The following is a 27,898-nucleotide window of genomic DNA, read 5'->3' on the forward strand; positions in this document are numbered from 1 at the left end:
AGATGGGTACAGGGCTTTGGGAAAAAGGCAGCAAAATCCCACCTAATTATTTATTTTCCAAGTTTCACATAGTGGTTGTTTCTCCCTGCAAAGCCATTGTGAGTTCTCAGTGAGGACTGTCAGAGGCAGACTCAGTGACCAGCACACCGTGTGCTCTCACTCCTCTTCCCTAATTGAATGTCCTATCAAACTTACAGAATTTCCCTAGGAAACATTCCAGCTTTAATCATTTCTGGATGCAACAGGCTCAAACAGCAGAGCCCTGTGTGGAGAGCAGGCATGGAAGTATCCCTTGCCTCACTGAACTGGAATGAACTCCCAAATTCAAGCGAAGGCTGTGGTTTCCTCAGCAGCTCCCTCACGCAAGGCTGCCGCAGTTCTGGGCCCCTGTTGTCCCTGCTGACCCTGGGCATGGGCAGAGGGGAAGGTTTTCCATACCTTCCTGCCTCCATGATGTACCAGCGAGGTGTAAATTTTGCTGGGATGGCCAAGTGTAACATTTCCAGCCCTGGAAACAGGCTCCTGCTTGTTCTGTGCAAACACTGGGCTCTCCTCCAACAGAGCCAGCACAAATCCTGAGCTGACCTACAGCGCCTGCCTATTCCCCTTTGATTATGGCTCCAAAGTCATTTGTCCTACAAGGGCAGAAAACAAAACATATCTATCACATGGAAGATGTCCTGGAAACCCCCAGACAGTTGCACTGATGAAACTGGACACTGAGGGCTACTGGAGAGCTCAAACATAGTTAGATTTGCTGTTCCCAGTCCTGGGGTCACGACTCCCTGCAACATCATCAACTCCACTTTATTCCAGGTGGCTCGAAGTTGGAAATCATTCTCTCTTATTGTCTGAAGATTTGCTGAGCTGCCTGCCCTTTGTGGAAAACAGGAGCTGCCCTCAGACTCCTGGATGTTGGATCTGAGGCTTTTGAAATCCTGAGGGTGAAGGTGCAAGGAACAGGCATCCGGGAAGGAGAGCGCCTGACTGTGAATCAGAGTCAGAAGGAATGTGAAGGCTGCAGTCCTGGGAGAGGATGCTGGCTGAGACACACAGCCAGCAGCAGCAAAAAGGGAATGGGCTCTCAGGTTTAAGACCTGGAACAGATTCAAATCACCCCTTTTAGGTCTGACCTCCTTGCCTATCTGAGGAAGACAGCAGAGAGGGGAGGGAGCCATGAATCTTGGATCCTGTCCTTATGTGGCTTGGCCCTACATCCCTCTTTGCTTTTACCACTCCATGTGTAGAACAGAGGGTTATTAAAAGCACCAGAAGAATCTCAAGTAAAACAATTTTACTGTTTTAAGAGCTTTGTTATAGCATCTCTGGAGCTCTGGCTTGGACCACCACAGACCATTGTCGGGAAGCTCTAAACAGCCTTTGGATATTGAATTACTGCTCAGAAACGTATCAAATTCCAAAATTGCAAACACTCATTCGGTCCAAAAAAAGAAGCCTCTGTAGAACAGTACCCACTCACACAGACAGCAAAACCATCATGCTGGCCTAACTCAGCTTCCCTTCCCCACCCAGAGCACCAGCCTTGCCCCAGTCTCATTCCAGCAGTGTTATTTTCCTGGGAAGCAGCAGGGCTCTAGAGGAGAACACAGTCCCACCTACTCATCACTCACCTCCAAACAAGAGCCCTTCTATTGCTTGGCTTTTAATGAAATTGGGGCTTGATATCTCAGTCAGCCCCTCCCTTCCACTTGAGGACAGCATTAGCATCAGTCTGGATTATAATATCCAGTAAGATGTTCTGGGGCGATATGAATCAAAGCCCTGAAAGTGGGATTGTGTTTAATTAATTGTGGCTGACAGATGAAGGTATTGATCGTAGATTGAGAGGTTCAGGACTGGCCCAGGGGATAATTATTGCAGGGCACACTGTGTTAGGGTGATATTTTTTTAATTTCTGGCGATGTAGGAGGGAAGCAGGGGGGAAATAAGTGAATAATTGCAGCTAATTAGGACTTGTGTATGCATCCCAAATTAATTTGTTTGAATAATCAACCACCAACAGCAGTCTGATCCAAAAGGAAAAGGAAACAACTGCTCAGAAAGATCTCAATTCCTCCCATAAATTGTGCAGTCCCATGTCTGGGATAAATGTTTTATGGAATTGAGGCCCTAAATACAGAAGGGGAATCGGGCAAGATTATTGAGTGGAAACACTTGCTTTTGCCTAAGATCTCCCATAAATCAAAGGGGGTGGGTGAGGCTGTGGGATGGCAGGGTGTGGGATAGCAGATGATGCTCCTGCTGGGGCCCCCACCCTGTCTATCCCTATCCATGTGCAACAGCTCCCCCGCCGGACCGCCGGCCGCCACCCCCTTCCCAGGTGGGACACGGGAGGTGCGGGACAGTCACGGGAGGGACCAGACACACAACTGCTGTCGGGAGGTGCGGGACAGTCACGGGAGGGACCAGACACACAACTGCTGTCGGGAGGTGCGGGACAGTCACGGGGGGGAACAGACACACAACTGCTGTCGGGAGGTGCGGGACAGTCACGGGGAGGGATCAGACACACAACTGCTGTCGGGAGGTGCGGGACGGTCACGGGAGGGACCAGACACACAACTGCTGTCGGGAGGTGCGGGACGGTCACGGGGGGGGACCAGACGCACAACTGCTGTCGGGAGGTGCGGGACGGTCACGGGGGGGGGATCAGACACACAACTGCTGTCGGGAGGTGCGGGACAGTCACGGGGAGGGATCAGACACACAACAGCTGTCGGGAGGTGCGGGACGGTCACGGGGGAAACGGACACACAACTGCTGTCGGGAGGTGCGGGACGGTCACGGGGGGGAACAGACACACAACTGCTGTCGGGAGGTGCGGGACAGTCACAGGGGGGACCAGACACACAACTGCTGTCGCCGCGGGGCTCACGAGGGGTGTCTCGGGCGAGGAGAGGGCAGATGGAGGCGAGGCTGCGGCAGCAATCTGTGTCCCGGTGCTCGGCCCCTCGCTCCGGTCCGCGGGATCCCCGTAATCCCCCCCGGCAGCCCTGCTGCTACAAACACTCTCATCACCAGCACAGCGGGGGCAGCTCAGCACAGACAGCGAATGATCTAGCGGGGGGTTAATAAAAGGACTGGCGCAGAACAAAAAGCCTGTCAGCCGCCACAAGATGTGCTCTCCTCCCCTTGTGCCCCCCAGGAAATTAAAAACCGGAGCCTGTGGTGTGCAGTGTTCTCTGCGGGACTGGACGGGGCACTGGGATGTGGAAGGGTAGGGTGGGAAGGGGGAAGTAGGGAGTTAAATGTTTGTCCCAGCTGTTGTTTCTGACGCGATCTATCAAGAGCTGTTACTCAAAAGGACAGGACTACCTGGTCTTTCCAAACTTGAAGAGACCAAGGCACATTTCTGTGTGCTGTTGCCAGTAGCTCCTCCTGGAGAGAGTCCACTACATCCTGCCAGGCTGCTGTGCCTGACACCACCGAAGTCCATGTTTCCATGGAAATGGGGAGAGAACGGATGCCTGTGACACGACATACCTTTCCTGATGTACATTTGGACCACTTCTAACATCCCTTTCTAGCGACAACCTTCAGGACTGGATATTTTGCAGGCACAACCAAAACAGAACAAGAAGGGGGGAAAGATATCTGGTATGAATCAAACCCTACCATGAATGATGGTATTAATCAAACCCCACCATCCTTTCTGGTGAGCAGCAGCTGAACTCCAAAGTACATTAATCCACTAAAACACCCTTCTAGGCAGAGAGACCCCCGCACTAAACACCATACAATTCACAAGCGCATAGTGAGGATCTGCCCCTCCCCTCTCCGGGCTGGGTTGGGTAAAGTTTCCAGAGCATTTCCCTGCCGAGGGCTGCGATCGCAGCGCTCGGAGGTTCCCCGGCGTTTCCCCGTGCGCAGCCCGGGCTGCGCAGCGCGGGCCCGCAGCGCCCTCTCCCGCGGCACCGGGGCACCCCCGGCACTGGCACCCCCGGCAGTCCGGGGCTGCCCTGCCCGGCCCGGCCCGGTACCCCCGGCCCGGTACCCGGGCGGTCAGTCCCGCCCACCCAGGGCTAACCCCGGCACCATCCAAACCAGCAGCGACTTCTGTGTGCTTTGAGGGATTCTGGTGAGCAGAGAGAAGCTGTTGGGGAAGATGAAACAGGAAAGCCTTATAAATATGATTGCCTGGCAAAAGATTTTGAAAATATAGAAACTATAAGTGAGATTGAAATGAAAACAAGCTTTGAGATCCCTCAGTTACTGAACAACTGGAAAACAATGGTGTGGCCAGCTGAGGGTGATCCCCTTTTGATGGAACAACACCCTCTGCCTGCAGACAGGCCCAAGGGTCAGAGCAGACCCTACAGCTTGACAGAAGGGGTCCAAAGAGGAGTTTTTAGGGTTTAAAATGTAACATGGTAAGTAATGTAATAATTCTTATAGACTGTATGTAAATGCTATAGGATTTGTATCTTGGACTAGATTGGTTAGTGAGAATCAGATTATTCCACACAGGAGATTTATTGTATTGTAACGGGAACTTCGCGCTCTTACCCTTTTACTCCTCTTACATTTTTCTCTCTTGCCCTTTTACTCTCTTACCCTCTCAACCTCTCTCCCCCTCTCTCCTCTCAGTCCTGCTCTGAGCTGTGCCTGGCAGCTCCCAGCAGGCCCTGCCCCCAGGCCCTTTGCAATAAACCCCAAGTTCCAGACCTGGCTGCAGAGATCTCTCATCTCCATCCATCCTGACCGTGCTGCCCCCAACACTCCTACAAGAAGCAGAAGGCTTTGCCTACCTACAGCTTTCCAGCAACGCTGGGCACTTCAGATAAAAGTGAGGAGGTTCACAGAAGCTTTGCTGAGGGTATGTCAGTTTGGCATCTCTCAGAAGAGTGTGGAATAAAGCCATTATCCCTCTCTTGGACGCAGTGCTCAGCACGTGAGGTCTGGCTGCAGCTCAGGGTGTCAAGCAGCCAAAGCCTCACTGGTCTGTTCTCAGAGGTTTTGTGCAGCCTCTCCCAGCAGCTGCTCCTGTCCCACACTGCCCTGGGCATCTCTGTGCCCACACTGCAGACCAGCCTGCCCTGCACCTCACTCCAGACCCATCAGCACATGACGAGGAGAAACACGAGAGATTTGCAAAGCCAAAGGCAAAGCAATGACAAATTTTGTCTCTGTAGGGAGTTTGCCTGGGATTATTATCATTTTAAAGGGCAAGTTACTGCTCCTAGAGCTGGGAGCCAAGGATTTGAATAAAGGAGCTTCATGAATACAGATACATTGCATAGACAGAATAAATAAAGCTTATCCACAGCTGCCATTTTACTTTCCAAGTGGGTGAAAATGAGATGTGCCATCCCCAGGAGATGCAGAAAGGGCTTCAGCCCCTTCATTAGACACAGAGAAGAGGCTGAGATGCCAGGCCTGGCTGAGTGCTTCCACCCTGCCAGGAGAGCAATGTGCTGGAGAAGGAGCCTTCCCCCAAGGAACACCACTCCCAGCAAGCAAAGGCTTCCTGGCTACCATGAAAACACTTGGAAACTGGAAACACTCCTGCCCTCCTCAGTGCAAGGGACTCCAGAAGGCACCAGTGTCAGAGCCAGAGCCAGCTACACCCACAGGACATTCAGCACCACACTGCAGCTCCTGAATAAAGTCAGCAGAATAAATGATAAATGAAATAAAATGGGATTTCAATTGACCAGAACATTTCATTCAGTCCAAAAGCAAATGAGAAGCCCAGGGCTCCCTGTGAGCAAGAAGCAGCAGCACTGTGACATGTCCCAGCCCTGCCCTCCCCAGTGTGGGCACTCACAGCATCTGGCCAGATGTGCCTTCAGGCCCTACCTTGGCTCATGCACCAGCACCTGCTGCTGGGAAATAAGTTTTTGCAACATTCCTTCCTGCCACATCCATCTCAGACAGTAGAAATAACCACCATGTCTCTCACACCATGTTACATGTCCTGACAGATCTGCCCAGCCAAGACATCCCTTGTAACCCCAGCCTTGATTTTTCCCTGATCTCAGTGGATTTGGCACCAAAGGGATTTTCTCCAGGCTTGGGAAGTTGTTACTTCTTTTGGTGCCATTGGGAAAACTGTGTGTGCTGTGTGGGAGATCAGCTGGGCTGAGTGCAAGCAGCCCTGTAGTGACAGGAGGGTGGTTTATGTGGGGTTGTAACAGGGCTGGGATATGCTCCATGGCAGGCAGCAGGTCTGTGTTCCTCCTGCTGCTGCTGCTGAGCACATCCCTGCACATATCCCTGTTCCCCAAGTCTCATTTGTCCTACACCTGCAGTGAGTGTGTGTATTTTTGGTCTTGGGGAAGCATAAAAGCAAGAATTTACCTGCTTAATGGGTTCTGCTGGGTCCCACCTGTCCACAAAGGGCAGTGTAACACTGGCAGGACCTCTTAGTGGTAGTTCCACCTGGTCTTTGTGTGCTGGTGATAGAGGATTTGTTTTTTCTTAGCACTTTTCTGCTTTGTTTTGGGTCTTCCACCACTGCTGGCTGTGGCAACATTGAAAGCACCAGCTTCAGGGTGTGCAGGCACTAAAGTGAGGAAATTCCCCTTTTGGTGCTCTAGGTAGGGACAGATCAAATCCAAAGCAGACATGGGCAAGGAGCCCATGCTCCTGACTCCATCACCGAACACATACACTCACCCTGGGATCAAACACTGTGCCAGGATGGCACATCCAGCTCTGGCAGCACAAAGGCTCCCTGCTGTTCACTCTGTCTGCACTCTACTTGTGCTCACCCCAGCTGCTGGACTGGCACCACCATGGCATTAACTTCAGGAGGGTGACAGTGACACTGTCCTGACAGAGCTCTCCTGAGGGCTGCAGCCCTGCCAGTGCTCAACACCTCCTCACTCCCTTTGCCCTAGGCAGGCTCCAAACCCACCTCTCCCACTGCACTGCCCACAGCTCCTCCCAAGCTCACACCACCTGTTACTCCAGCAAAGAAGTGGATCCCAGTCATGTGAGGACACTTGCAGAGCCCCAGCTTTTCAGGGACTGGAGTTGGTAGTTTATGCCTCCAGGGTGACATTGCAGATGAAAATCAAAATGCCAGAACCGACCAAAGGAATTTTAAAGAGCATTTTCTGCTTTTAGGCAGCTGAGGGATGAACAGATCTAGATTCACTGGGCTTAGGTCAGTCTTGTCTGAGATCCACGGGTCCTTCTCCTTGCTCTGTCCTTCCCACTTCTTCCCCTTCCCAGAAACACCCAGCTGAGTCTCTCACTGTGCAACTCCCAAGTCAGTTTTAGAGGGGCTGCAGTAGCTTATTTGTTTAAATCTCTGCAGGCACTCAGACTTCTCAGGAGCCCTCAATCTTGACAGAGTAGCAAATATTCACAACTGTAAATGTGTCTTGCACAGTTTGTTCTCAGATTCCTGCTAACAGCGCCCAAAGTTTGGCTGATGCCCTCTTCTTCTGCATTTTCTTTTATATGGAACAAACATCTTGTTTTGCCATTACCTTGTGGTATTTATGATGTGTAAGGCTGCTCAGGGTCCCAGCTCTGTACCCTTGTGTCCTTTTCTCCTCACACAGACACAAGCTGCAGCATGTCACTTCAGCAGAATGTGCCAAAGGCATTTGGGGGGCACTCACAGTGGCATTTTACAACTGCTCCTTGGGGATTTGATCTCTTCCTTCTTAAAAGACCTTCTGTCCTTGAGATACAGCCTGAACTTTTCACATGAGACCACAATATGCTAAACATTCCTGTGCTATTTAGAGCCATCTTTGCTCTGTTGATAGCAGTGACATGCCCAGGAAAGCCACTGCTCTGCTGGCACTCCATTTACTGGCAACAGGTGACATGGTCAACTCTATCACTGATGGATAAGACCTGCTGTGGGTGTGTCACATGGATGTAAATGTCTCCCTAACAGTTCTCTTTGGTAGGGTCAACTCAAGGCTTGCAAATATTTGGAAGGAAGCTGGAGTTCTACATCCCAACAGCATCTGATCTGGCAGTCCACACCTTTCCTGGGCCGAGTCCAAACCTCAGGAATTCAGCAGGTACCTGCTGTGTGCTATTACAAACCAGGATTTCATCTGAGGTTTACTCCCCCAGCTCTTGTTAGTAGACTGATGGCTTTGTGATTATGATTTTCCTCAGCTTCTGTCTTGAGATATTTCTGTGCCTGAGATTGTCACTGGGCACTGCACTGACTCCCACTTCTCTCTGATTGCTGTGCTAATGAGACACTGAATAACCCACATAAAAAATGCTTTCCTTGGGTTGAAGCATGGTGTCACTCCCCCCATTTCACAATAAGGTCAGAAGGAGACTCCCTGAGACCTGCTAGCCTAGGAAACAAACCTAAATCCCTGCCTGGGGGGATTCAAGTTCAGCTGCTGTTCATGGGCCATGCAGCACCAACCAGCCCTGCCTGGGGCAGACACAACCTTGTCCTACCTCCCTTACCTGGTACCCATGAGCAGCACAGGGCTCACAACTGTTACTCTCTGGCCTGCCAAGCAGAAATTACTATTTCAGTCAGAACGTTGGAGGCTGATGGAAATCTGACAGTCCATGGCTAAGCTGCCAGCTGGGAAGTGGGTGGAAATGAATCTTTTGTCGAATAGTTAAACTGCCTTTTCTCCAGATTAATTAATTCACAAAAAATGTATCCCTTCCTGGGTTTCACAGCTGAAAACAAAGCCAGTCTCACCTCCCCTGCACTATCTGTCAGTCGTACCACAAAGTGTGGAAGCGCTCACTCCGTCGTTCCTCGTGTGATCAAATCCTGGGGAAAAAAAGAAAATCCCTGCACTGGTTCCAATTCACCTGAGGTTCTGAGCTGCCCCACATCCATTTTTCAAACAGTTACACCCAAACAGCTGGTTCTGCCTTGAACAGATCCACAGGGCCATGACCCCAGGCAGAAGCCCCAGCACAAACTCAAAGCACTCAAGGCACTGCCCAGTTCTATTTTCAGCCCAACTTTCCCTCAGTTTGAATTAAATGCCAGGTGTCTGTTCCATACCTCCAACCCTCAGATCACATTTGGTTTCCCATGGACCAGATCCAAGGAGTGATGGATAGCTGGACAGGTGCCCAGCTGAAAGCTCAAGAGCCCAGCAGTGAGAAGCATCTCAGCACCTGTGTCTTGACAGAGACAGGAGCAGGCTGAAAATCCAGCTGTCCACAGGCTCCTGCTCCTCATCTGCTAGCACAGCACCTTGGATAATCTCAAAGCCCACTCATCAGGTGCTCAGGGCATAGCTGTGCCCTATCTCAGCCCCATGGCCTGTGCAGCTGCCCAGACCTGTCTTTCTCACCTTCAGCTGCCAGCTAAGTGCTAAATCTGTAGCAGACTCCAAGGATTATCAGTTCTTTTCCTGTAAGGAAGCTTTGTTTGGGAAAGGCTTCCTCACACACCTCTATATTTGGCACCTTAGCACTCCACTTGAAGTGAAAACCAAGCTCAGTAACACCTCTCCCCTCCAGAGTAGGCCACAAGGCACTCACAGCATGTGCAGACTGCCACAGGCCACTATCCCACCTCTGGAACAGTGAGATACCTGGGAAAGGAAAAGCCATCCCTCCCTGCTCACCCTCTAGATAGAGAAGACTTCACAGTCCCCTGGAGTTGAAGGGTTCCTTTTCAGACAACTCTTCCTTGTACAGAAGCTGGTCCAGATCAACAGATTGTTCTTTCCTGGTTATTTTTATACTATATCATTTTTGAGGTTAACAAGCAGCCAAAACTGTCCTTGTAAGCCTGAGTTTGGCTACGGAGAGTGTTCTGTCAGCAGCTGATTCCTCAGGAGGAAATCACTGAAAAGTCTGTTGTTTCCTTTGGAGATGAATGACCTCCTCCAGACAGCAGATGGAGTAGTCTCTTGCTGCTGAGGTCTTCTGCAGCAGGATGTTTCAGCTAGAGGAAAAGGGGGAGGAATAAAGTAACATTCTGTCTTGGCCACTTCCTAGAAGGGAAAGGTCACAACAGTCATTTCTGAAATCCAGAGAGCAGCAGAAGTAGAGAAGCATCAGTTTCTTTTCTTCTGTACTTTTGTGAGGATGAAGGAGGAAGAGTCTTTCTCAGTTTGTCCACCATGGAGAGGCTTTCAGGGCCTCTTTAGCCCCTTGTCCCCATCAGTGCCCAACAGCCATTTCCACTCGAGTTGTGCTGTGCTCTGAGGCAGGGAGATCAAGCATCTCCCTCACCCCAAACAGCCTGAGGATGCTGCAGGGAAGCCCTCAATCCTGCAGCACTAACAAAGCACAGGCTGAGCTCCCAGAATGGAGACAATCACATGCAGACTTGCAAAAGGCAGTCTCTGGAGCCTGAGCTGGTTGATCACCCAGCAACTTCCCTGGGAAGCTACCTGGGTTTCCCTTTGATCTCTTTTGGTTAGTACTTCTCCTTGTCATGTGTGATGCCCAGCCTAGAGGCAAGACATCCTCACAAGACTTATAAGTGCCACGGAACTACAAAGGAAAAAGGAATTTCATCCTCACAAAGCCTGAGCAATATCTATACACACACATAAGAAAAAGCAGACTTCAAATACTTATAAAAGGACTTATTGTGTTCTGGATTTCTGTGGTTTTCCAGCGTCTTACAGCTTTATTTCAGGACCATAAGATACTTTCTTTGAAACCTTTTCAAGCCCTTCCCCACACAACCAGTTTTAGCATCCCTTTGCTCCTCCACCCCTCTTTATTTTATAAAAGATTTTCTGGGTGTTCTGACTGTGCATCACTTTCCTCAACCATGTTTTCTATTTCTCTGATTGTTGTCTCTTTATGGAAGAGGTTAGAGACCTCTTTTACTTACTTAAACAATATAGTTCCATCTGCAGCTACAATCACTACCTTTGGTCTCATTTAACAGCAAGCACTCCATGCCCTATGCTTCTTGTATTCACACAGAAGCAAAATACCAGGGACACCTTTGTCACAGCAAATTCCATGGCCCAAACCTCTGTGGACAGATCTAGAGCTGACAGCTTTGCCAGGCACTGCTATTTATGAGCTGTGTCTGTTAGCACACAACCCAGGGGGGTGTGTGAGCAGTTTACAGTATGAACTATGAAATACACAAGTAGGTTTGGCAGTCTCAATGGTGACATTCTCAAACAACTGCCTCTCAGAAGACCAATACACACATTCACTGCAAAGTCTGACTCAGGGCTTCAGCTGGCATGTTAAAATATGCCCAGCTTACACTGTTGCATAAGGCACATCCTATCTGGATCAGCCACCCTGAGAGAGCACCTGACTGCACATTCTGCAGTTCCTGGAGCTGTAGCACAGCCTGGAAGATGCTAAGGAAGAGACAGGGATCAGGAGGGGGGAGCAGAGGCGGCCCCAGTGCTGCCCTGTGGGGAGTGATGTGATCTGTAAGGCAGGATCCCCAAGGATGAGCAGCTGATGTCACCTCACACTGTCCCCACCCTGAGGGATTCTCCCACAGGGCTGTGGGTGACTGGAGCAGCAAAATGGCAGCTGAGCCAGTGGGAGAGAACCAGTCCCCATGGACACACAGCCCTGTGCCCACAACACAGATGATGTGCTTCTCTTCAAGCCAGGTCTGATGAGCTCTCAGAGAAACCCATCACAGCTGAGAGAGCTCAGCTTCCACTAACAGCATAAAATTAGCAGGATGGCTTCTGACTTAGTGTTGGAAACAGAAAAAGGTTTAATAAAAGGCAAAATAACAAAGCTCTTACAGAGAAAAACCAAACCAGGGGCAAGAGGCTCTTGCTCCTGCTAAAACACTCCACAAAAGCAATTATTTCCTTTGTTCTCTTCCTTTTCTAGTGAATTACCTAGGCCAGACCTCTTGGCCTCTGTCCAACTGGATAGCCCCAGGTATGAAGTGAAGTCCCAAAAGTCCTATGAGGTGTCTTTTGTACCAAACTGAGAGAGAAACTTCTGGGCTTTGTGCCTTTTTAAGCAGACAATGAATAGTTTAGTCACTCCGTCAACAGGGGGCACCAAGACTGCCTATTCCAGACACGCACAGGACACACACCAAGTGAGGAACAGAAACACGTTCACACCGAGAGCTCAAGTGCATATTTGCTGGTAAAACTGTGGCCCTCTCTTTTCCCTCTCCCCTGCTGATGGAAAGCTGAGGGGGTCCTGTCCCTTGTAAAGGGCCCTCAGAAGCCCCCACACACAGCTCTGAAGCTGAAAGTCCCTACAGCACAGCAAACACGTTGGCTTCTCTGTTCTCACCTTTCCAGGCCTACCTAAATCCTTCTTCCATAATCCACAGCAAGGGTTTCCACTACAGCCTCAAAGGCTGCAAATCAAAGGCTTCTCAAGGACCCAGCTTTAGGGAGTTTTCTACAATAGTAACAGAAATGAAGGTTTTAGCATGTAATTTTGCTGGTGGGGTTGTACTACACCAGTTTGTGGTACATGATGAGGTTTTAGCCTTTTGTATCACAGGAATTGGTAGGCACCAAACATTTCAAGGCACATTCACTCCCAACAACACTGGCACTGCCATTAGTGCTGAAATGATGTGAATATAAATTATAACAACCAAAATACAGAATCCAAAGTATTTACAATGAGCTACAACCCACAGAACACTCACCAATGGGCATGCTAATTGGGTGGGTGTAGGGTACTGCAGAATAATTCAAGTTTGGATTTCAGAGTTCCTTCCCAGAGATAAGACTGAGCATCTGTCATCCATCTTCTACCTTGCCAAGTTAAGAAAACATGAAAACACTTCAAGCATTGCTCTGCTCACATATACCCATCCTTTCTTCTGAACAACACACCTCTTGTGGCAGCATATACCACAGCTGAGATAGCACAATACACAGAGCATCATCACACAATATCAGGAAGCTTCAACCATACAGAGTATCAACACACCACTTCAGAAGGCTTCAGGCATCTGCCCATACAGAGAAACACCAGGTCACACCAGAAAGCTGCAAACATCTGCCCTTCCCATTCTTTAGCCCAACCTTTTATACCCCTTGTATTTGTGCACTGCCCCTGGGTGCCCTCTGCTCCCTTTGTGGTTGCTCAGTGCCCCTGGGCACTCCATGGCTCATTGCTGGCAGTGCTGCTCACCTGCTGCTCACAGCTGCACCCACTGGGGATGAGCTGCAGCCCCACTCCCAATCACCGCACACTGTGTGCCTACAACCTCTAACACATCTTATCACTCTCATGTTTACAGGGCCACACTGACAGATAAACTCGGGGCTTTGGCTGCAGAGCTCAGCTCCTGCCAGTGCTGTAGCTGGAGTCACACAGGAGCATAACTGGAAATGCAGGCAAAAAACATTCCTACCAAAGTTTCTCACTTCCTGAGGATGACTTCCTAACCTGTCTTCTTCCCACAAATTTTAGTTGTTCCATCTTCATTGATCTGAACCATTTGCTCCAGAAACAAGCAGCTCAGCAGTCACTGCAACCACCTCTGATTGCTTGGGGTGTTCCCCAAGCTGGCACCAGTGCCACCTTGGGCTGGTTTGACAGTGTCAAGTGCCTCCTACAACCTGACACCAGGAACCTGGGCTGGTGACTTTTGTTTGCTAGGGAAAAGGCCTGAACAGTTGTTCAGGGGCCTGAGGCCCAAAATGGCCACTGCCTGCTGGAATTTCACCTTTCACAGGATGCCTCCCAGATCCAAGCTGGCACCAGTGCCAACTCGGGCTGGTTTGACAGTGCCAAGTGCCTCCAGGACACTGACCCTAGGAACCTGGAATGGTGAGGTTTTTTTCTCCAGGGGAAAAGGCCTGACCTGTTGCTCAGGGGCCTGTGGTCCGCAGGGGCCGGCTGGCTCCTGAAATTCCACACTGCACAGGATGCCTCCCAGACCCAAGCTGGCACCAGTGCCAACTCGGGCTGGTTTGACAGTGCCCAGTGGCTCCTGCAATCTGCCATCAGGAGCCTGGCATGGTGAGTTTTGTTTCCCAGGGAAAAGGGCTGGCATTTGTGTTCAGGGTCATGTGGCCTGGAGTGGCCAGCTGCCACCAGCACAGGATGTGGCTCATGCCATGCCCAGCTCCTGTGGATTTTCTGGAAGCCAGGCTGGTCACCACAGGGTGTGAGCAACCAGCACTGCAAGATCCAGCAATGTGGCTCCAACTGAAAGAAATGCATATATTTGGACATGGATGATGCCTGCTCTTGCCTGGTGACTCAGGCAAAATGGAAATAGTTCCTCCTCTCACTGCTGAGCTGTCAAAAACTGGGAGGTGGCAAGGTCTCCAAGGAAGGCAGATTCATAACCTGGGAGAGAGGGAAAGGGATTTTCTGTGCAGAAATACTTTTGCACAGCAAATCTCTCCAATGTGGTTCAGATTCTCTAGAACATCCACACAAGTGGCATCTGGCAGCTTCAGACTCCTCTCAACTCTCATTCTGGGAACAGAGTTGCCAGAGAAGCTGATAGTAATTATTTAAAACTGGGATTTACTTATTTCCCATGCCATTCTACTTCTGAAGCGCTGCTCTACTGAGGAGAGGTTTGCAACTGCCAAGACATGAGAGAGTGTTTGTTATTAACACATCACTAAATAATCAGGGGCCTAGCAGGGGGCTGGGCATGCACATGAGTCCTCCTCTGTTGCTGATAGTGTGGATGGAAGTCCCCAGGTATCCCATTAGGTGACAAGTGAGAATGAGTACTGCAGCCAAAACCAAGCAATTTGGCACAATTTAGTAGAGAGATGGCATTTTCTGCTCGTAAAGGGCCCAGAATTGGAACAGCATGAGATGTTTCTGATTGAGATGGAGCTGTGCTGGCCAAGCTGAGTGGGTGTCTCACAGAGCAGAGCAGCAGTGGGTGTTGAAGTCCAGGACTGAGATGTGCTGGCAGAGCTCAGATGGGGAATGTTGCCCAGTTTCTGAGAACAACACTGAGTGTGTATTTTAATTAGAGCTCCTCTGCTCATCTGCATGGCTCAGCAGAAACTTTGTGAATTTTCTAGGCCTTTATTAGGATCCATCTTTCTTCTCCTCCCCCAGTGAAGCCACACCAGTAGCAACCACCCACCCCACATGTTCTGCTGCTGTGCCATGGAATGCCACAGGTAGGCACTGACTCCATGTCCATGGAGTGGGGTGTGTCTGGAAATATTGTCCAGCTCAGACTAAATGAGCCCTGTGAGCAAAGGCAGTCTGATAGCAAGGTATGATGAGACACAGATGAGTGAGCTGGACACACAAAACCTGAGTGACTGACTCCAGGGTGCCTGGGGAAGGCAGGGATAAGGGACAGTACATTGGGAGTGCTGGACAGGACAGGGACTCAGAGGGCTGCAAGGACCTGCCATCCAAATCATGCCCTGGGTCCTGCCCAGTGTTCATTGGCTCCATCCCAGGCACTGCAGACACACATGACCCATCCTAACAACAATAAAGGAATTCATACTTTGGGAAGGCTCCTCCCCTGCCTGTGTTGTGCACTGACCTAGAGTTTAACTGGCCAAAGCAGCTCAAAGGGAATGAGCCCATTTGAATATGGAAATTCAACTCAATAAGGAGTAAAGACAATTGCTTCAAGCTTGTGAGTTCAGAGAAAGAAAAACAGGTTTCCAGATCTCCTTTGGGAACGAGAACCTGTGGCTTTCACCCCTCCCTGTTGTTTCCTCCCCGTGCCCACCCTCATTCCCTTCCCTCTTGCCTCCTGCCTAATGATGGGCTGGCAAACCCTCATTTCTCCAAGGCCATGGTCTGAAAAGCAAATTCAGTGAGGCCAAAAGCTCACACAGACAGGTCTGTCAGCTCTGAGTGGCCTGAGAACAGGTGCCACAGTGCAACTCTGCAGAGCTGATCTTCAAACAAGCAAGAATCACATCCTTTGTCTGCTTCCTGCAGAACAAGGGGGTTTTCCACCTTTTCTCTTTTTCCCCCACCTCTTCTGGTTTTTTTATTTTTTTCCTAAAGGGAACAAGTTCCATTTCCAATAACTGAACACTGATTAAAACCACTGTCCTTCTACCACCCCCCCCAAGTCGCAAGCAGCTTACACTAAAAAGCTGTCAAGAAAAAGATTTCTTGTACAAGGATTTCATAACACCAGGGAAAAGAAATGAAAGAAAACTGTTGACATTAAATTTTAACTCTTTCCATTCTGAAAAATATTTTAAATCTTACCCTTCTCTTCTCATGCTTTTTCTCATCCCAGTGAAAATTCATTGAGATCAGTTTCAACTCTTGGAAATTACACACAGCAGTGACCCAGAGGCAATCAGCTTGCTATTTCCATAATTAAACAGGTATTTAATCAATACTTTTTATTCAGTCTGAGTTAGCTCACATGAATACAACAGCCCTGTGTCCCTCTCTGTTACCTCTAACTGGAATTCATGGGGTGGCTCAAGGGCAGGCAATAAGGAGCTGGACTTCAGTTCTCAGCCAACAGTTTCACCTCTAATTTTGCTGTTTGAGGCAAATCAAGATCTCCATTGGCTTAAAAAATAAATGTTGACCAAGAAATGAGTGTTTAGCTCTTTAACTGAACAGGTTCTCTGAGAGAACTTGTCTTTTTATAGACCTCTTGTTTTTGTTGGCAGATTGTAAAAGGAATCATACAATTACCTTTGCAGCCTTATTCAAGTGCACTGCCAGAACTGTCCATGGAGGCTGAGCACCAGCAGTTTACAAAGATCAAACTGAGGTGGTTCCTTCTCAGCAGCATCAATTGCATTGATGTGGAAACAGCATCTGCAGGAAAAAACCCCCAAACTTTACTCTTCAGGGCAACAACTGCATCAGCACCACGTGTCAAACCAATCATCCCAATTGTGAATTCCCCAAAGTACTGCTGTGTCAGATTGCTGCTCACAGCCACACCCTGACATAGGACTAATAATGGGGTCCCTGAGCAGTGACAACACTCTGGGTTGAGGCTGCCCCATGGGCACATCTAATTATGATGTTCTGTGACAAGGCTATAAATACCCCTGGTCCCACAGGTGGAGCCCTCATTGCAGCAGGGTTTTGGGGCAGGTATGTACTCTGTTGTCTCTGCCTGCCTGGGCTGGAGAGCTGTTTGTAACCATGAGAGCCTCACAGGCCTCTCCCCCAGGGAGTGTGAAACCGGAGAGATTTCATAAACACACATGGATCAAACATCAGCCAGAAAAGCACTGAAGGGGAAATGATTAAATCTGCTCAAATGAAAAAGCTACTGACAAAAACCAAAGACCACCTGAGCAAAGGAAAAGGGGAGTTACACCTTAACCAAGCAACTCTGGTGAGCTGAACAGGATCTGAGAGGAAAAGATGATCACTCTGTGAAGGGCTGCTATGGCAGGAAGGTATTTGAGGATAAAGAACTACATGAAGGATCTGTTGAAAAACAGGGAAGGCAGAAAGGCCTCTAGTTTGTCTTCACAATTCCGTTCTTTAAGATCATTACATTATCGCTTTAGGCTCACAATCCCAGTCGTGCCCCTGGTCACCATCAGCTGTCAGGTGAGGAGGTTCTCACTCTCTCCTTCACCAGCAATTCCAGCCTCCACCATCCACTGGTCTGCCCATCTTTGCACCCCCAAAGCTCTGAGGAATAATTTCAGAGAAAGAGAATACATAAATAAATGAGGATGTCCTTTATGGCAATGTCTAGGAAGAAAGGGGACCTGATGGTCAGCCAATGAACCATGAGGGCCAGACATAAATCCATAGCATGGCTGCTGACTAAATACCATCCTAAAAAGAAAGAAAAATCAGCAAAAAAGCCTTTCACTAATCTATCTCCTTTACTGCTTGCTTTGTCAGAGTCTGAGGAGATGACAATCACTCACAACACAGAACTGAATAAGGAAATTATCGGCTGCCTCAGCCAACGCGGTGTGGCACACAGTTGTCAAACTCTTGCAAATTTTGTCAGAAGTCTCTGAATGAATGCTCCGGCAATTTCTAAAGAAGCCCAGAAAAACTCCCTTTCATTAGAAAGGGAAACTTCCTTCTCGCTCACTAGGGCATCTCTGTGAGGGATGCACCAGGCAGCAAAGGGCGTTCCCAGGGCTGCTCCCAGCGCCGGTGCCCTCAGGGGTGTGGGCAGGTCTAATGAAGCCAGCGCCGCACCCTGGGGAAGGCACGGAAGAGGCCGAGACAGACCGGGAACTTAAAAAAAAAAAATATATATATATATATTAGGGTTGGTTATTAGCTTCAGACAGTGACTGGGTTGATGGATGTGAGCCTTTAGAGAAACTTTGGTGTGAGGCAGGGCAGAGGAGCTGTGGGACTACAGGTACTGCACTGTTGGGGCAGAGTGGAAATACAACACAGACCCACAAAGGCGTTGGGGAACAAAGAAATAACGGCACCGTGAGGAGGAACCCCGGGGAGGGGATTGCCAGCAGTACCACGTACATAGGAGGCTGCAGGCATCAGCTCAGTGCTACTGAAGGCCCCAGCACCGGGGCAGGGCTCACCGCGGGCTCCTCATCCCGGCTGCCTGAGGTTCCCGGAGGGCTCGGCGCGGCGGTGCCGTGAGGGAGCCTCCGTCCCGCCACCTCCCCTCACGACGCGCCACCCACTGCCGCCTATGCTATTCTGGTGCCGACTTACGCAGGTGACGTAGCAGCATTGCCGGGCCGCACGCAAGTTTCACAGAGGGGAGCGCTATTCCCGTACCGATTTACGCAAGTAGCACAACCGCACGGCCAAGCCGCACGCAAATTGCGCAGAAAGAGCGGCGCGCTGGGATTCCCGAAGAGATTTACGCCATCCGCCGGCCGGCGGGGGCGGGGCGCTACGGAGGCGGCGTAAGGAGGCCCCCGCCGGCGGCGCCCCGCCTCAGCCGCGGCGGCGGGGGAGGAGGAGGAGGAGCAGCAGCGGAGCGCGCCCGGCGCGATGTGGCAGCGGTCGGTGTGCGTGGGCCTGCTGGCCCTGGCGCTGGGCTACCTGTGCGTGCTGGGCCCCGAGCTGCCCCCCGCGGCCCTGCGGCAGCTCTCGGCCTCTTTGCTGGGGACGCTGCGCCGCGCCCGCTCGCTGGAGGCGCGCACGGTGGCGGCCTGGCAGGCGGCCATTGTCCGCCCTGCGCGCGGCTGGGCGCGCGTCGCCGTCGGGTAGGTGCGGGAGCGCGCGGGGAGCGCCCCTGGCGGCGGGGCGGGAGCGCGCCTGGGCCGGGATGCGCGTCCCGGTGTCCACGTGTGTGGGTACGGAATGTGCGGGTATGGATGTGCTGCGGCACCGGCGTGCATGGGGATGTATCCCGTACCTGGGATGTGTCTGCGCCGCCCAGGTGAGACCACACCTGCAGAGCTGCTTCAGCTCTGGAGTCCCCAACATCAGGACGTGGATTTGCTGGAGTAAATCTAGAGGAGACCACGGAGATGCTCTGAGGGTGGAGCCCCTCTGCTCTGGAGCCAGGCTGGGAGAGCTGAGGGTGCTCACCTGGACAAGAGAAGCTCCAGGGAAACCTCAGAGCTCCTGCCAGGGCCTGAAGGGGCTCCAGGAGAGCTGGAGAGGGACTGGGGACAAGGGATGGAGTGACAGGACACAGGGAGTGGCTTCCCACTGCCATTGGGCAGGGATAGATGAGATATTGGGAAGGAATTCCTCCTCGTGAGGGTGGTGAGGCCCTGGCACAGGGTGCCCAGAGCAGCTGGGGCTGCCCCTGCATCCCTGGCAAGTTGAGGTTGGACAGGGCTTGGAGCAGCCTGGGATAGTGGAAGGTGTCCCTGCCCATGGCAGGGAGTGGAGCTCAGATGACCTTGAAGGTCCCTTCCAACCGAAACCATTCCATGATTCCATGAAAAAGAACTGGATGTGAGTGCAGCACCTCCCGCAGTGCTGCTCAGTTGGAGTTGGATGTTGGCCGAGGGGATCAATGATCCAGAACACTCCTGTGGTGGGGATTTAAGTTGGGCTCTGGCCCTCTTGGAGCCCTTCTCAGAGATATTATTCCTACCAAAGTTGTCTGTAAAACAACTTTGTGTACAGTCTGAGGTTTGGGATTCGGGTCAGTTGGAGCTGCCGGTCCATCCAGCACAGGCTGGCAATAAATAGGTACTAGAGACAAGTTATAAAGTGGAGAAAGGAGTGAAGCCTTTCTTTGGGAAGAGGTAACTGAGTCCAGACACAGCTGGAGAGAGATAAGGAGGGAAGGGACAGGGAAGGCAATGGATATTGAGCTCAGGGAAATTCAACACCCTTTCTCTTTTTAAAGTGGGAAGAGAACAAGGGGAAAGTTCAGGAATGTCACATTGATCTTATATTTAGTGCTTGACTCACTTTCTTTTAAACATGGACATGGCAGGTAACTTGACTATGACTGGATGAATCATCCTTTGGATGTTGGAAGGAGTTATCCACGTCCATGGCTGTGTGGCTCTGTGTTAGCAGAGGAATATGACTTAGCTTTATCCCCTTGGATCTGTAATGATTCATTAAAACAAAATTTGGGGCTAAAATGCTGCTTGAATTTATGGTTTCTTTTCTGTGCGATGCTTGGGAATTTCTCTGTCCTTGGTGTAGCAGGTGATGCACATCCTGAGGATTTCTGGGTTGGTTACCTTGTGGAATGGAAAGCCTCAGGGTTTTTCATGTCCTTTATTTTGTGTGATGCAGCTTTTTTTTTTGTTGCAGCCCAAATGTGACTCCTGAGAGGTCAGTGCCAAGGGAATGCTGAGTGCTGAGCACTCCTCACTGACAGGGAGCAGGAACTGGCCCTTGGAGAGTCATGGGGGGAGATGTGGAGAAACTCAGGGATCCTGCACGAGTTTGATTGATGGTTTGGATCCCTGTCAGGGAAATGTGGGGCAGAGGAACAGAAATGGCACTTGACAGCAGCTACAGAAGATGTTTAAATTGCATCTCTGTGCATTTGCTGGTGTTATCTCAGGAAGTATTTCCTATTTGTTGTTATCGCTCTGAAACCACAGAGTGAGACAAGGGCAAGTGTTTCTAAATTGTCTTCTGGGGTTCTGATTCCTGCCACAAAGTCTCCTGTCCTGTAGGCTGAATTAGACTGTGATTAAATCCATGAGACATGGGGACTGGAAGTCAGACTTTGCAAAAAAACCTGGATCTGCTGAAATGGTTCTTATCCTTCCCTTACAATTGCAGGATTTTTCTCCTGTTTCCACTGCATGCTATTTCTGTAAGGTAGGGACGATCCTTTTGAAAGTCGTTTTCAAATATTTCAACTGACAAATTGCTCTCTTGACTTTTTGTAAACAGAGCCAGCCTGTGTGGGGAGTTGTGTGTGGGTTGGCTATTATTAGGAATAGTTGAAACTCCAGAGGCTGATCTAGCTGACTTCAACGCTTTCAGTTTTGTTTTAAACATGCAGTTTTGAATCACATGCACATTTTAAACCCAAAATACATGAGTATTAGAAGCTTTTAAAAGCTTCTAAGAATTTAAAATGCCACTGTTACTATTCCTGGTTTTTTTTAAGCAAGCCCAAGGCAGGAAATGAAGTAGAACCTGTATTGTAACACACTCAACCACCTTTGGACCACACAGCTTTCCTTGTTTTCGTGGAGCAGAAAGTTAGAAATCCCTCCCTGAGCACAATAAAAGCCAGTCAACCAGAGAAAGCTTTAGGAGAGAATTTCAGGAAATTCCTGTGCCTTTTTTCCCTTTGGCTGGTTGTTGTCTCCCTGCAGAGTCAGGGATGTGCCCTCCCAGGTGCCCTGAGGTCTGTGTGCTTTTCCCAGGACGCCTTTTCTTTCTCTCTCCCAGCGTCAACGCCTGCGTGGACGTGGTTCTGTCTGGGGTGAAGCTGCTGGAGGCTCTGGGCCTGGAGCCCAGTGATGGGAAGAACCATGCAGTCCTGAAATCTGGGCAGGACCTGAAGGAGGCTTTTGCCCACTTCATGGAGAGAGGGGCGGCTGCCGAGCGCTTCTTCAGCGATGCCGAGGCCTTCCAGGACATTGCCCGCACGGCCTCGGAGCACCCCGCAGCACAGGTGGGTCTGCAGCCAGCACAGAGCCTTGGGAGTCCTCTTCCCTACTTCCTTGTCACTGCTGACTTTCATTCTCCCTCTAGAGAGCAAATCATTGAGGTAGAAGCTTGTGATGTAGCTTGAGTTGTGTTAATGGTTTTCCCTGGGATTCTGTCCCCGCTGCAAATGAGGGGAGGTTCAATGGTGTCTCCCCTGCTGACATTCCCAAACTGAAATGTCAGAGATGTCTCTTGGGAGCCAGATGGGGCTGAGGATGTAAAAGAGGCTGGGAGTGAGGAGTTGCCTGATTTTTAGCTGTATGGCCTGTTTTCTGTGAGAGAAGCCAGGAGTGGTTGGCCCATCCAGTGCCACCCTCTGCCATGGGCAGGGACACATTCCACTAGATCAGGTTGCTCCAAGCCCTGTCCAGCCTCACCTTGGGATCCAGGGGCAACCACAGCTGCTCTGGGCACCTTGTGCCAGGGCCTCACCACCTCACAGGGAAGAATTCCTTCCCAATATCCCATCTAACCTTGCTCTCTGGCAGTGGAAGCCACTCCCTGTGTCCTGTCCCTTCAACCCTTGTCCCCAGTCCCCCTCCAGCTCTCCTGGAGCCCCTTCAGGCCCTGGCAGGGGCTCTGAGGTTTCCTTGGAGCTTCTCTTGTCCAGGTGAGCACCCCCAGCTCTCCCAGCCTGGCTCCAGAGCAGCCCTTGGACCTTCTCCATGGCTTCCTCTGAGCACCTGTGACCTCAGGACAATCCATATTCACTGCTTTTCAAGCTCAAATCAGAGTTGAACTGGAAAGTTTGACCTTTACTATTGAAGAAGCTTCCACAGTTCCTTTCACTTCACATGGGCACAGGCACCCGGTTTCAACTCAGCCTCAAACTGGAGGAAGAATTGCTGCAGATTTAAATGATTCCTTGTCAGCCTTGCTAAAAACCCACAGGGCTTTAGCCACAGAGAGGTTGCACAGGAGTAAGGGCTGTTTATGTGCTGAATGAGTTGTTTTTTACAATGCTGTCATTGTTGGGGATTAATTGATTTTTACATGGCTGTTACCTGAAGGTGAATATTAAGATTATAAAAATAAAGAATGCTCAACTTGTTGAGATCTCACTGAGAATTGTAAAATCATTTTGCCTTCAGCCCCAACAACCTTTAGTAACTTGGGTACTGCTGAACCCTGTTCTAAAAAGCCAAAATCTCCAGCCTGTGCTGAGGATTAAATGTGTTTCAAGGTCCCAAAGCAAGGGGATGCCCACACCCAGCTGTGTTTGTTTTACAGCTTTACGTGGGAGGAAATGCTGCTCTCATCGGGCAGAAGCTTGCAACAAACCCAGACCTGAAGGTACACACGTTCAAACATCTCATGCCATTTGCTTGTGTTCTTTAATTTGCTTGTCTCCTGTCACTTCTGTGTAAATTTTGGGGATCTGGCAGTTATTTCTTAGGTTCTGCTGGTGGAACATATGGTTGGACTGCCAAGCTAATTTTTAAAAATTGAATTATTAACTTTTTAAAATCAGTTGTGTAGGAAATGCTTAAATTTTGGCAAGGGACATGGCAAGGGAAACTTTGTTTTTCCTTGTTTTCTAGATCCTCCTTTGTGGCCCAGTTGGTCCCAAACTCCACGAACTGCTCGATGACAATGTGGTTGTGCCACCTGAATCCATGCAGGAAAGAGATGAATTCCATCTTATCTTGGAATATCAAGCAGGTACAACGGAGCAGGTGTTCAGTACATCACTAAGATTGGTGCATTGTCATTCTGAACCTCCATAAACACTAAAATGCTCCCTGAAAACAGAGATTTAACCATGTTAAATCTGATGAAACTGGTAATCTGTAATGAACCGCTGGTAACTGCTGATGAAATTCAGGGTAACCTTCATGTGATGAAGGTTAAAACAGTTCTAAAAGCTAAAATGGCTTTTCTTGCTGCTGATGGAACCCATTGAATTTGTGATTTTGCCCAGGAATAAAGCAGTTCACACACACTTGGTCCTGTTTGCTCCACCCCAGGTGAGCAGTGGGGCCGAGTGAGGGCACCCTCTGCCAACCGCTTCATCTTCTCCCACGACCTCTCCAACGGCGCCCTGAACATGCTGGAGGTGTTTGTGTCCAGCCTGGATGAGTTCCAGCCTGACCTGGTGGTGCTTTCAGGCCTGCACATGATGGAAGGGCAGAGCAAGGAGATGAGACAGAGGCGACTCATGGAGGTGAGATACTGAATCCCTGGGTTTCCTTCAGTTCCCCCCTAAGTGTTTTTTGTTTCCCCAGGTTTGAAGGTGTAGGAAGGCTGTGCCTTCAGAGCTCCCACAGTACTGAATGCCAAAAGGAGAGTGGGAGCTGCAGGAATGGCTGAAGTCTAATCATGTAACACTGTCTCTTCTTGGATTCTGTGGCTTGTCTAAGGAAAAGAATGGCTGCTTGCCTGGCTGGAGGGTGTTGATCTGGTTACTGGGCTTATCTAGCAGCTGAACCAGGCTTTTTCTGTGCTGGACACAGATGATCCAGGTTATAATCAACACCTGCATTCCTCAAAGAGCATCTGTCTTGTGCCACCTGTTTTACAGCTGAGGGCTTATCCTGATGTAAGGCATTGGCATTTTTCATGTTCTGGGATCTGCTCCTCTGCAGCTGCTTCAGATTTGTGAGGTTTTTGGAAGTAATCCATTAGAAAGGTTCTGAGCTGAGGGCAGATTAAGGTTAGATACAGTTTTCCTGTCCTCAGATTCTGCAAACTAGAAGTTGTTTTATTTCCTCTCCTTAGCAGTACATACACAGGTCAGACATCTCATTGAATTGTTTATATCCACACACAGGGGGATTAAAGGATGTGTCTTTTGAGTCAAAAACCTTTTTCTTCTTCTGTTCCTTAATAAATATGTGTTCTAAGGTTGTTTTTCCCTTTTCCCTGTAGGCTGTGGCCTCCATCTCTGATATCCCAACCGACATTCCCATACACCTGGAGCTGGCCAGTATGACTGATCAGGATTTTATGAGCAACATTGTGCATCAGGTAAGGAAAATGAAAGGATGTGCTCTTTTCACTTCAGTATCACAGTGCACACACTAGTGCATGAATATAGAAATCAAAACTCAACATTTGGACTGTACATTGGAAGGTGAATGAATTTGAGCTGAGTTTATAATTTTAAAGTATCCCTCGATTTCTTTGCAGAATTTCTTTCCCGGTGGTTCCTTGTTTGACTTGACACAGCTCTGATCTCAGTGTTATGTTTTATGTGGAGCTGATGTGTTGTTATTCTTTACTGTCTGGAAAATTAATTGCACCAAATGGAATGTTTTCTTGGCTAAGTAATTCTTGCCAGCTTGTGGAAGTGCAGCGATTGGGAAACTGGGTGCTGCTTCTGCTGAGCCAGCAACGGGGTACTGCAAAAAGCCCAGCCTGGGGAGGACTCCAGGTGTGACTCTGCTCCTGAAGGCAAACGTGCTGTCCCTGTTTCTGTTAGCAGGTCTTTCCCCTGGTGAACTCCATCGGGCTGAACGAGCAGGAGCTGCTGTTCCTCACCCAGTCTGCCTCTGGTCCCCACGCCTCCCTGGCCTCCTGGAGCGGCATTCCCGACGTGGGGGTGGTCAGTGACATCCTCTTCTGGATCCTGAAGGAGCACGGCAAGACGGCGCAGCGGGCCTCGGACCTGACCCGGATCCACTTCCACACGCTGGCCTACCACATCCTGGTCACCGTGGACGGCCACTGGGGCAACCAGGCAGCAGCAGTGGCAGCTGGGGCCAGGGCTGCCGGCACCCAGGCCTGTGCCACCGACACCATCGACACCAGCAAGGTCTTCCTCAAAGCTCCCCTGGAGTTTGTCACCTCCCACACGGAGGCGCCGTCCAAAATCTCCCTCAATCCAGACGAGCCTGTGGTGCAGTGGCACAGGGAAGGCATCTCCTTCCACTTCACCCCTGTGCTGGTGTGCAAGGATCCCGTGCGGACCGTGGGGCTCGGGGATGCCATCTCGGCCGAGGGACTGCTCTATTCTGAAGCGTATCCTCAGTAGCAAACCAGGAGCCTCCTTCTTCTCCAGCACTGCACGGTGTCTGAGACCCGTGGATTGGGATTTGAAGCAGTGGTGGTATAGGAACAGAACCGGGGTGTGGTGTGTTTTCTGGGTATAAATGAAAAAGAGCCAAAGAATAATTCCAGGTATAAACTGTCAGCTACATTCCAGTCACTCAGCAGTGACTCGAGCGCTTCACGTGCAGGTCAGGTGCAAATGTTTTAATATTTAATGTGAAAACTGGCTTTGTCTTAAGGGGGAGGGACACAAAGACCAAAATCCCTGGCTGGCAAAGTTTGCTGCTCGTAGCTCAGAATGGATCTCTTCTGGTAGTGCTGCAGCAGGAGAATTTCCTGCCTCTGGATCCCAGAGAGAGCACAGCAGTGCCCAGTCCTGCCTTGCCTCTGGTAAATTCAAAATAAAAGGCTTGTGGGTTATCTCCTCCCAGCACTTTGCAAACCTTCCTTGGGGTGAGGATGGAATTACTGCCTGGTGCAATCACCTCTCCGTGTGCCCAGCTCCAGAGGAGGCCACGGTCCCAAAATGTGACACAGACTGAACCTACTGCAGGCTGCACAGGTGATTCTGGATATCTGTGACTAAGGGTGTTCAACTGAGCCCCAGCAGCCTGTGCTTAGTTTTTAGGAAACAAAGAGTGAAGATAATCAGGTTTTCTGTTTGGGGGACAGCTCTGTTTCCCTGCCAGGGGACCCCCAAACCATTCCCTGTGTTTGCTGTACACTAAATACTCTGCTAATGGTGTGTTACAGAAAAGCTCTTGAGTGCTGGAGACTCATTTTTGGTTGTTTGAGAATGGTTGTGCCAAATTGTTCAGTCTTCCTGCCCTCTATTAGGAAAGTTTAATATATCAGAGAGGGTCCCTCTGGAAGCTCAAAAGCTGCAACAGGTGTTTTCCAGGTAAGACTGAAGTGAGGTGGCCTTTTCAGGGTTTGATCTTGGGTTTTTTTTTGACTAGGTCACTGATAGTTTCTTTGCTCTGGCCTGTGAAATTAAAAAAGCAGAATCATGTCTCCTTGTTAAATACTTTGCTTCTATTTTTTTTTACCTTCTCACAGTCACACACTAAGAATTGCAGAGCAGCAGCATGGTTTTCTCTCTTCCCAGCATGGTTTTGTCTCTGGCCACTTCAGGAACCTGGAGTGTATTTGCACAGCTCTCAAGGCAGTTTTCAGTAGAACTGGGTTAAGTGCAATCAGCCTGTCTGGGCAAGCCTGTGCCTTCCCAGAGCCTGGCAGAGGTTGTTCCAGGTCAGTCTTTGCACCTGAATGGAGGGAGGAGAGTCTGTGTCACTCAGGGTGGAGTGATCTGTTGCAGTAACACTGTCAGGCTGCTGTCAGTGGTGTTCTCTGGTGGGAAAAGCCATCCTGGCTGCTCTGCAAGGATGCAAATTGGCAGCTGTTGTACTTGCACTGACTCAGCACACAATGCTGTCTGTCATGTGTATTCAGCTTTCCCCCTGAGCAGTGTTCTGTGCTGTAAAGAGCAGAAGCACAGTCAGTGCTGTGTTTTCCTGCAGCTCAGCCCACCTTGAGCTTCCCTTGAGTGTCAGCATTTTATCCAGGTGCAGGATCTTCTTAAGACTTGAGGCATTTCAACCCAGATTATTTTTTTATGAAGATGATTATTACTACTATTATTATAATTGATAAACTGTAGCACAGGAGTTGGAGTTCTGGTTTAGTCTTCCAAAACTGAAAATAAATGAAAAGAACCTCTCTTTTTGGCTCACTTAGAGGTCCAAGGCCATTAGCAAGGTAGTTTTGCAGCCTGGGATGGTGGCCTTTTGGCACTCCACTCACTCCTAGGGCCACCAAAGGCCATGGATCTGCCAGCTGGAAACTGATCTTGGCTTGTACTGTGGATTCTGGACCTGGAAACCAAACAAAACTAAATACACACAAGCTGTCACCAGCAATGGCCCTGCTGCTGTATTTCACTTCTTTCTTGCTAAAACACTTGCAGGGATGTGAGGCTGATGGGACTGACATTCCTTAGGGCCACTAAAAACCTGTGACTGCA

The 27,898-nt window shown here is 49.9% G+C and overlaps 1 protein-coding gene and 1 long non-coding RNA gene across 3 annotated transcripts in view; one reads left to right on the forward strand and one right to left on the reverse strand.

Moving 5' to 3' along the window:
• Positions 1-18,609, reverse strand: part of LOC129126201 (uncharacterized) — a 104,345-nt gene extending 85,736 nt beyond the window's left edge. The window contains exons 1-2 of the long non-coding RNA XR_013184086.1: positions 18,502-18,609; positions 16,522-16,647 (exon numbers count right to left, since the gene is read on the reverse strand). This is a non-coding gene — a long non-coding RNA (uncharacterized LOC129126201). The remainder of the gene's footprint in view (positions 1-16,521; positions 16,648-18,501) is intronic.
• A 177-nt stretch (positions 18,610-18,786) lies between these two features.
• Positions 18,787-26,900, forward strand: ADPGK (ADP dependent glucokinase). Of its 2 annotated transcripts, none has more exons than XM_054641876.2 (7): positions 18,787-19,001; positions 21,625-21,850; positions 23,116-23,178; positions 23,427-23,547; positions 23,853-24,049; positions 24,754-24,852; positions 25,307-26,900. In XM_054641876.2, exons 1-7 carry the CDS (start codon positions 18,787-18,789, stop codon positions 25,856-25,858), a joined length of 1,473 nt encoding a protein of 490 aa, XP_054497851.2. In that variant the 3' UTR covers positions 25,859-26,900. The 2 variants fall into 2 exon arrangements, with proteins under 2 accessions (XP_054497851.2, XP_054497853.2); XM_054641878.2 differs by having other exon boundaries at positions 25,310-26,900.
• The last annotated feature ends 998 nt before the right edge of the window (positions 26,901-27,898 follow it).

The sequence above is a fragment of the Agelaius phoeniceus genome, chromosome 13 (genome assembly GCF_051311805.1).
Source record: "Agelaius phoeniceus isolate bAgePho1 chromosome 13, bAgePho1.hap1, whole genome shotgun sequence".
Classification (NCBI taxonomy): domain Eukaryota; kingdom Metazoa; phylum Chordata; class Aves; order Passeriformes; family Icteridae; genus Agelaius; species Agelaius phoeniceus.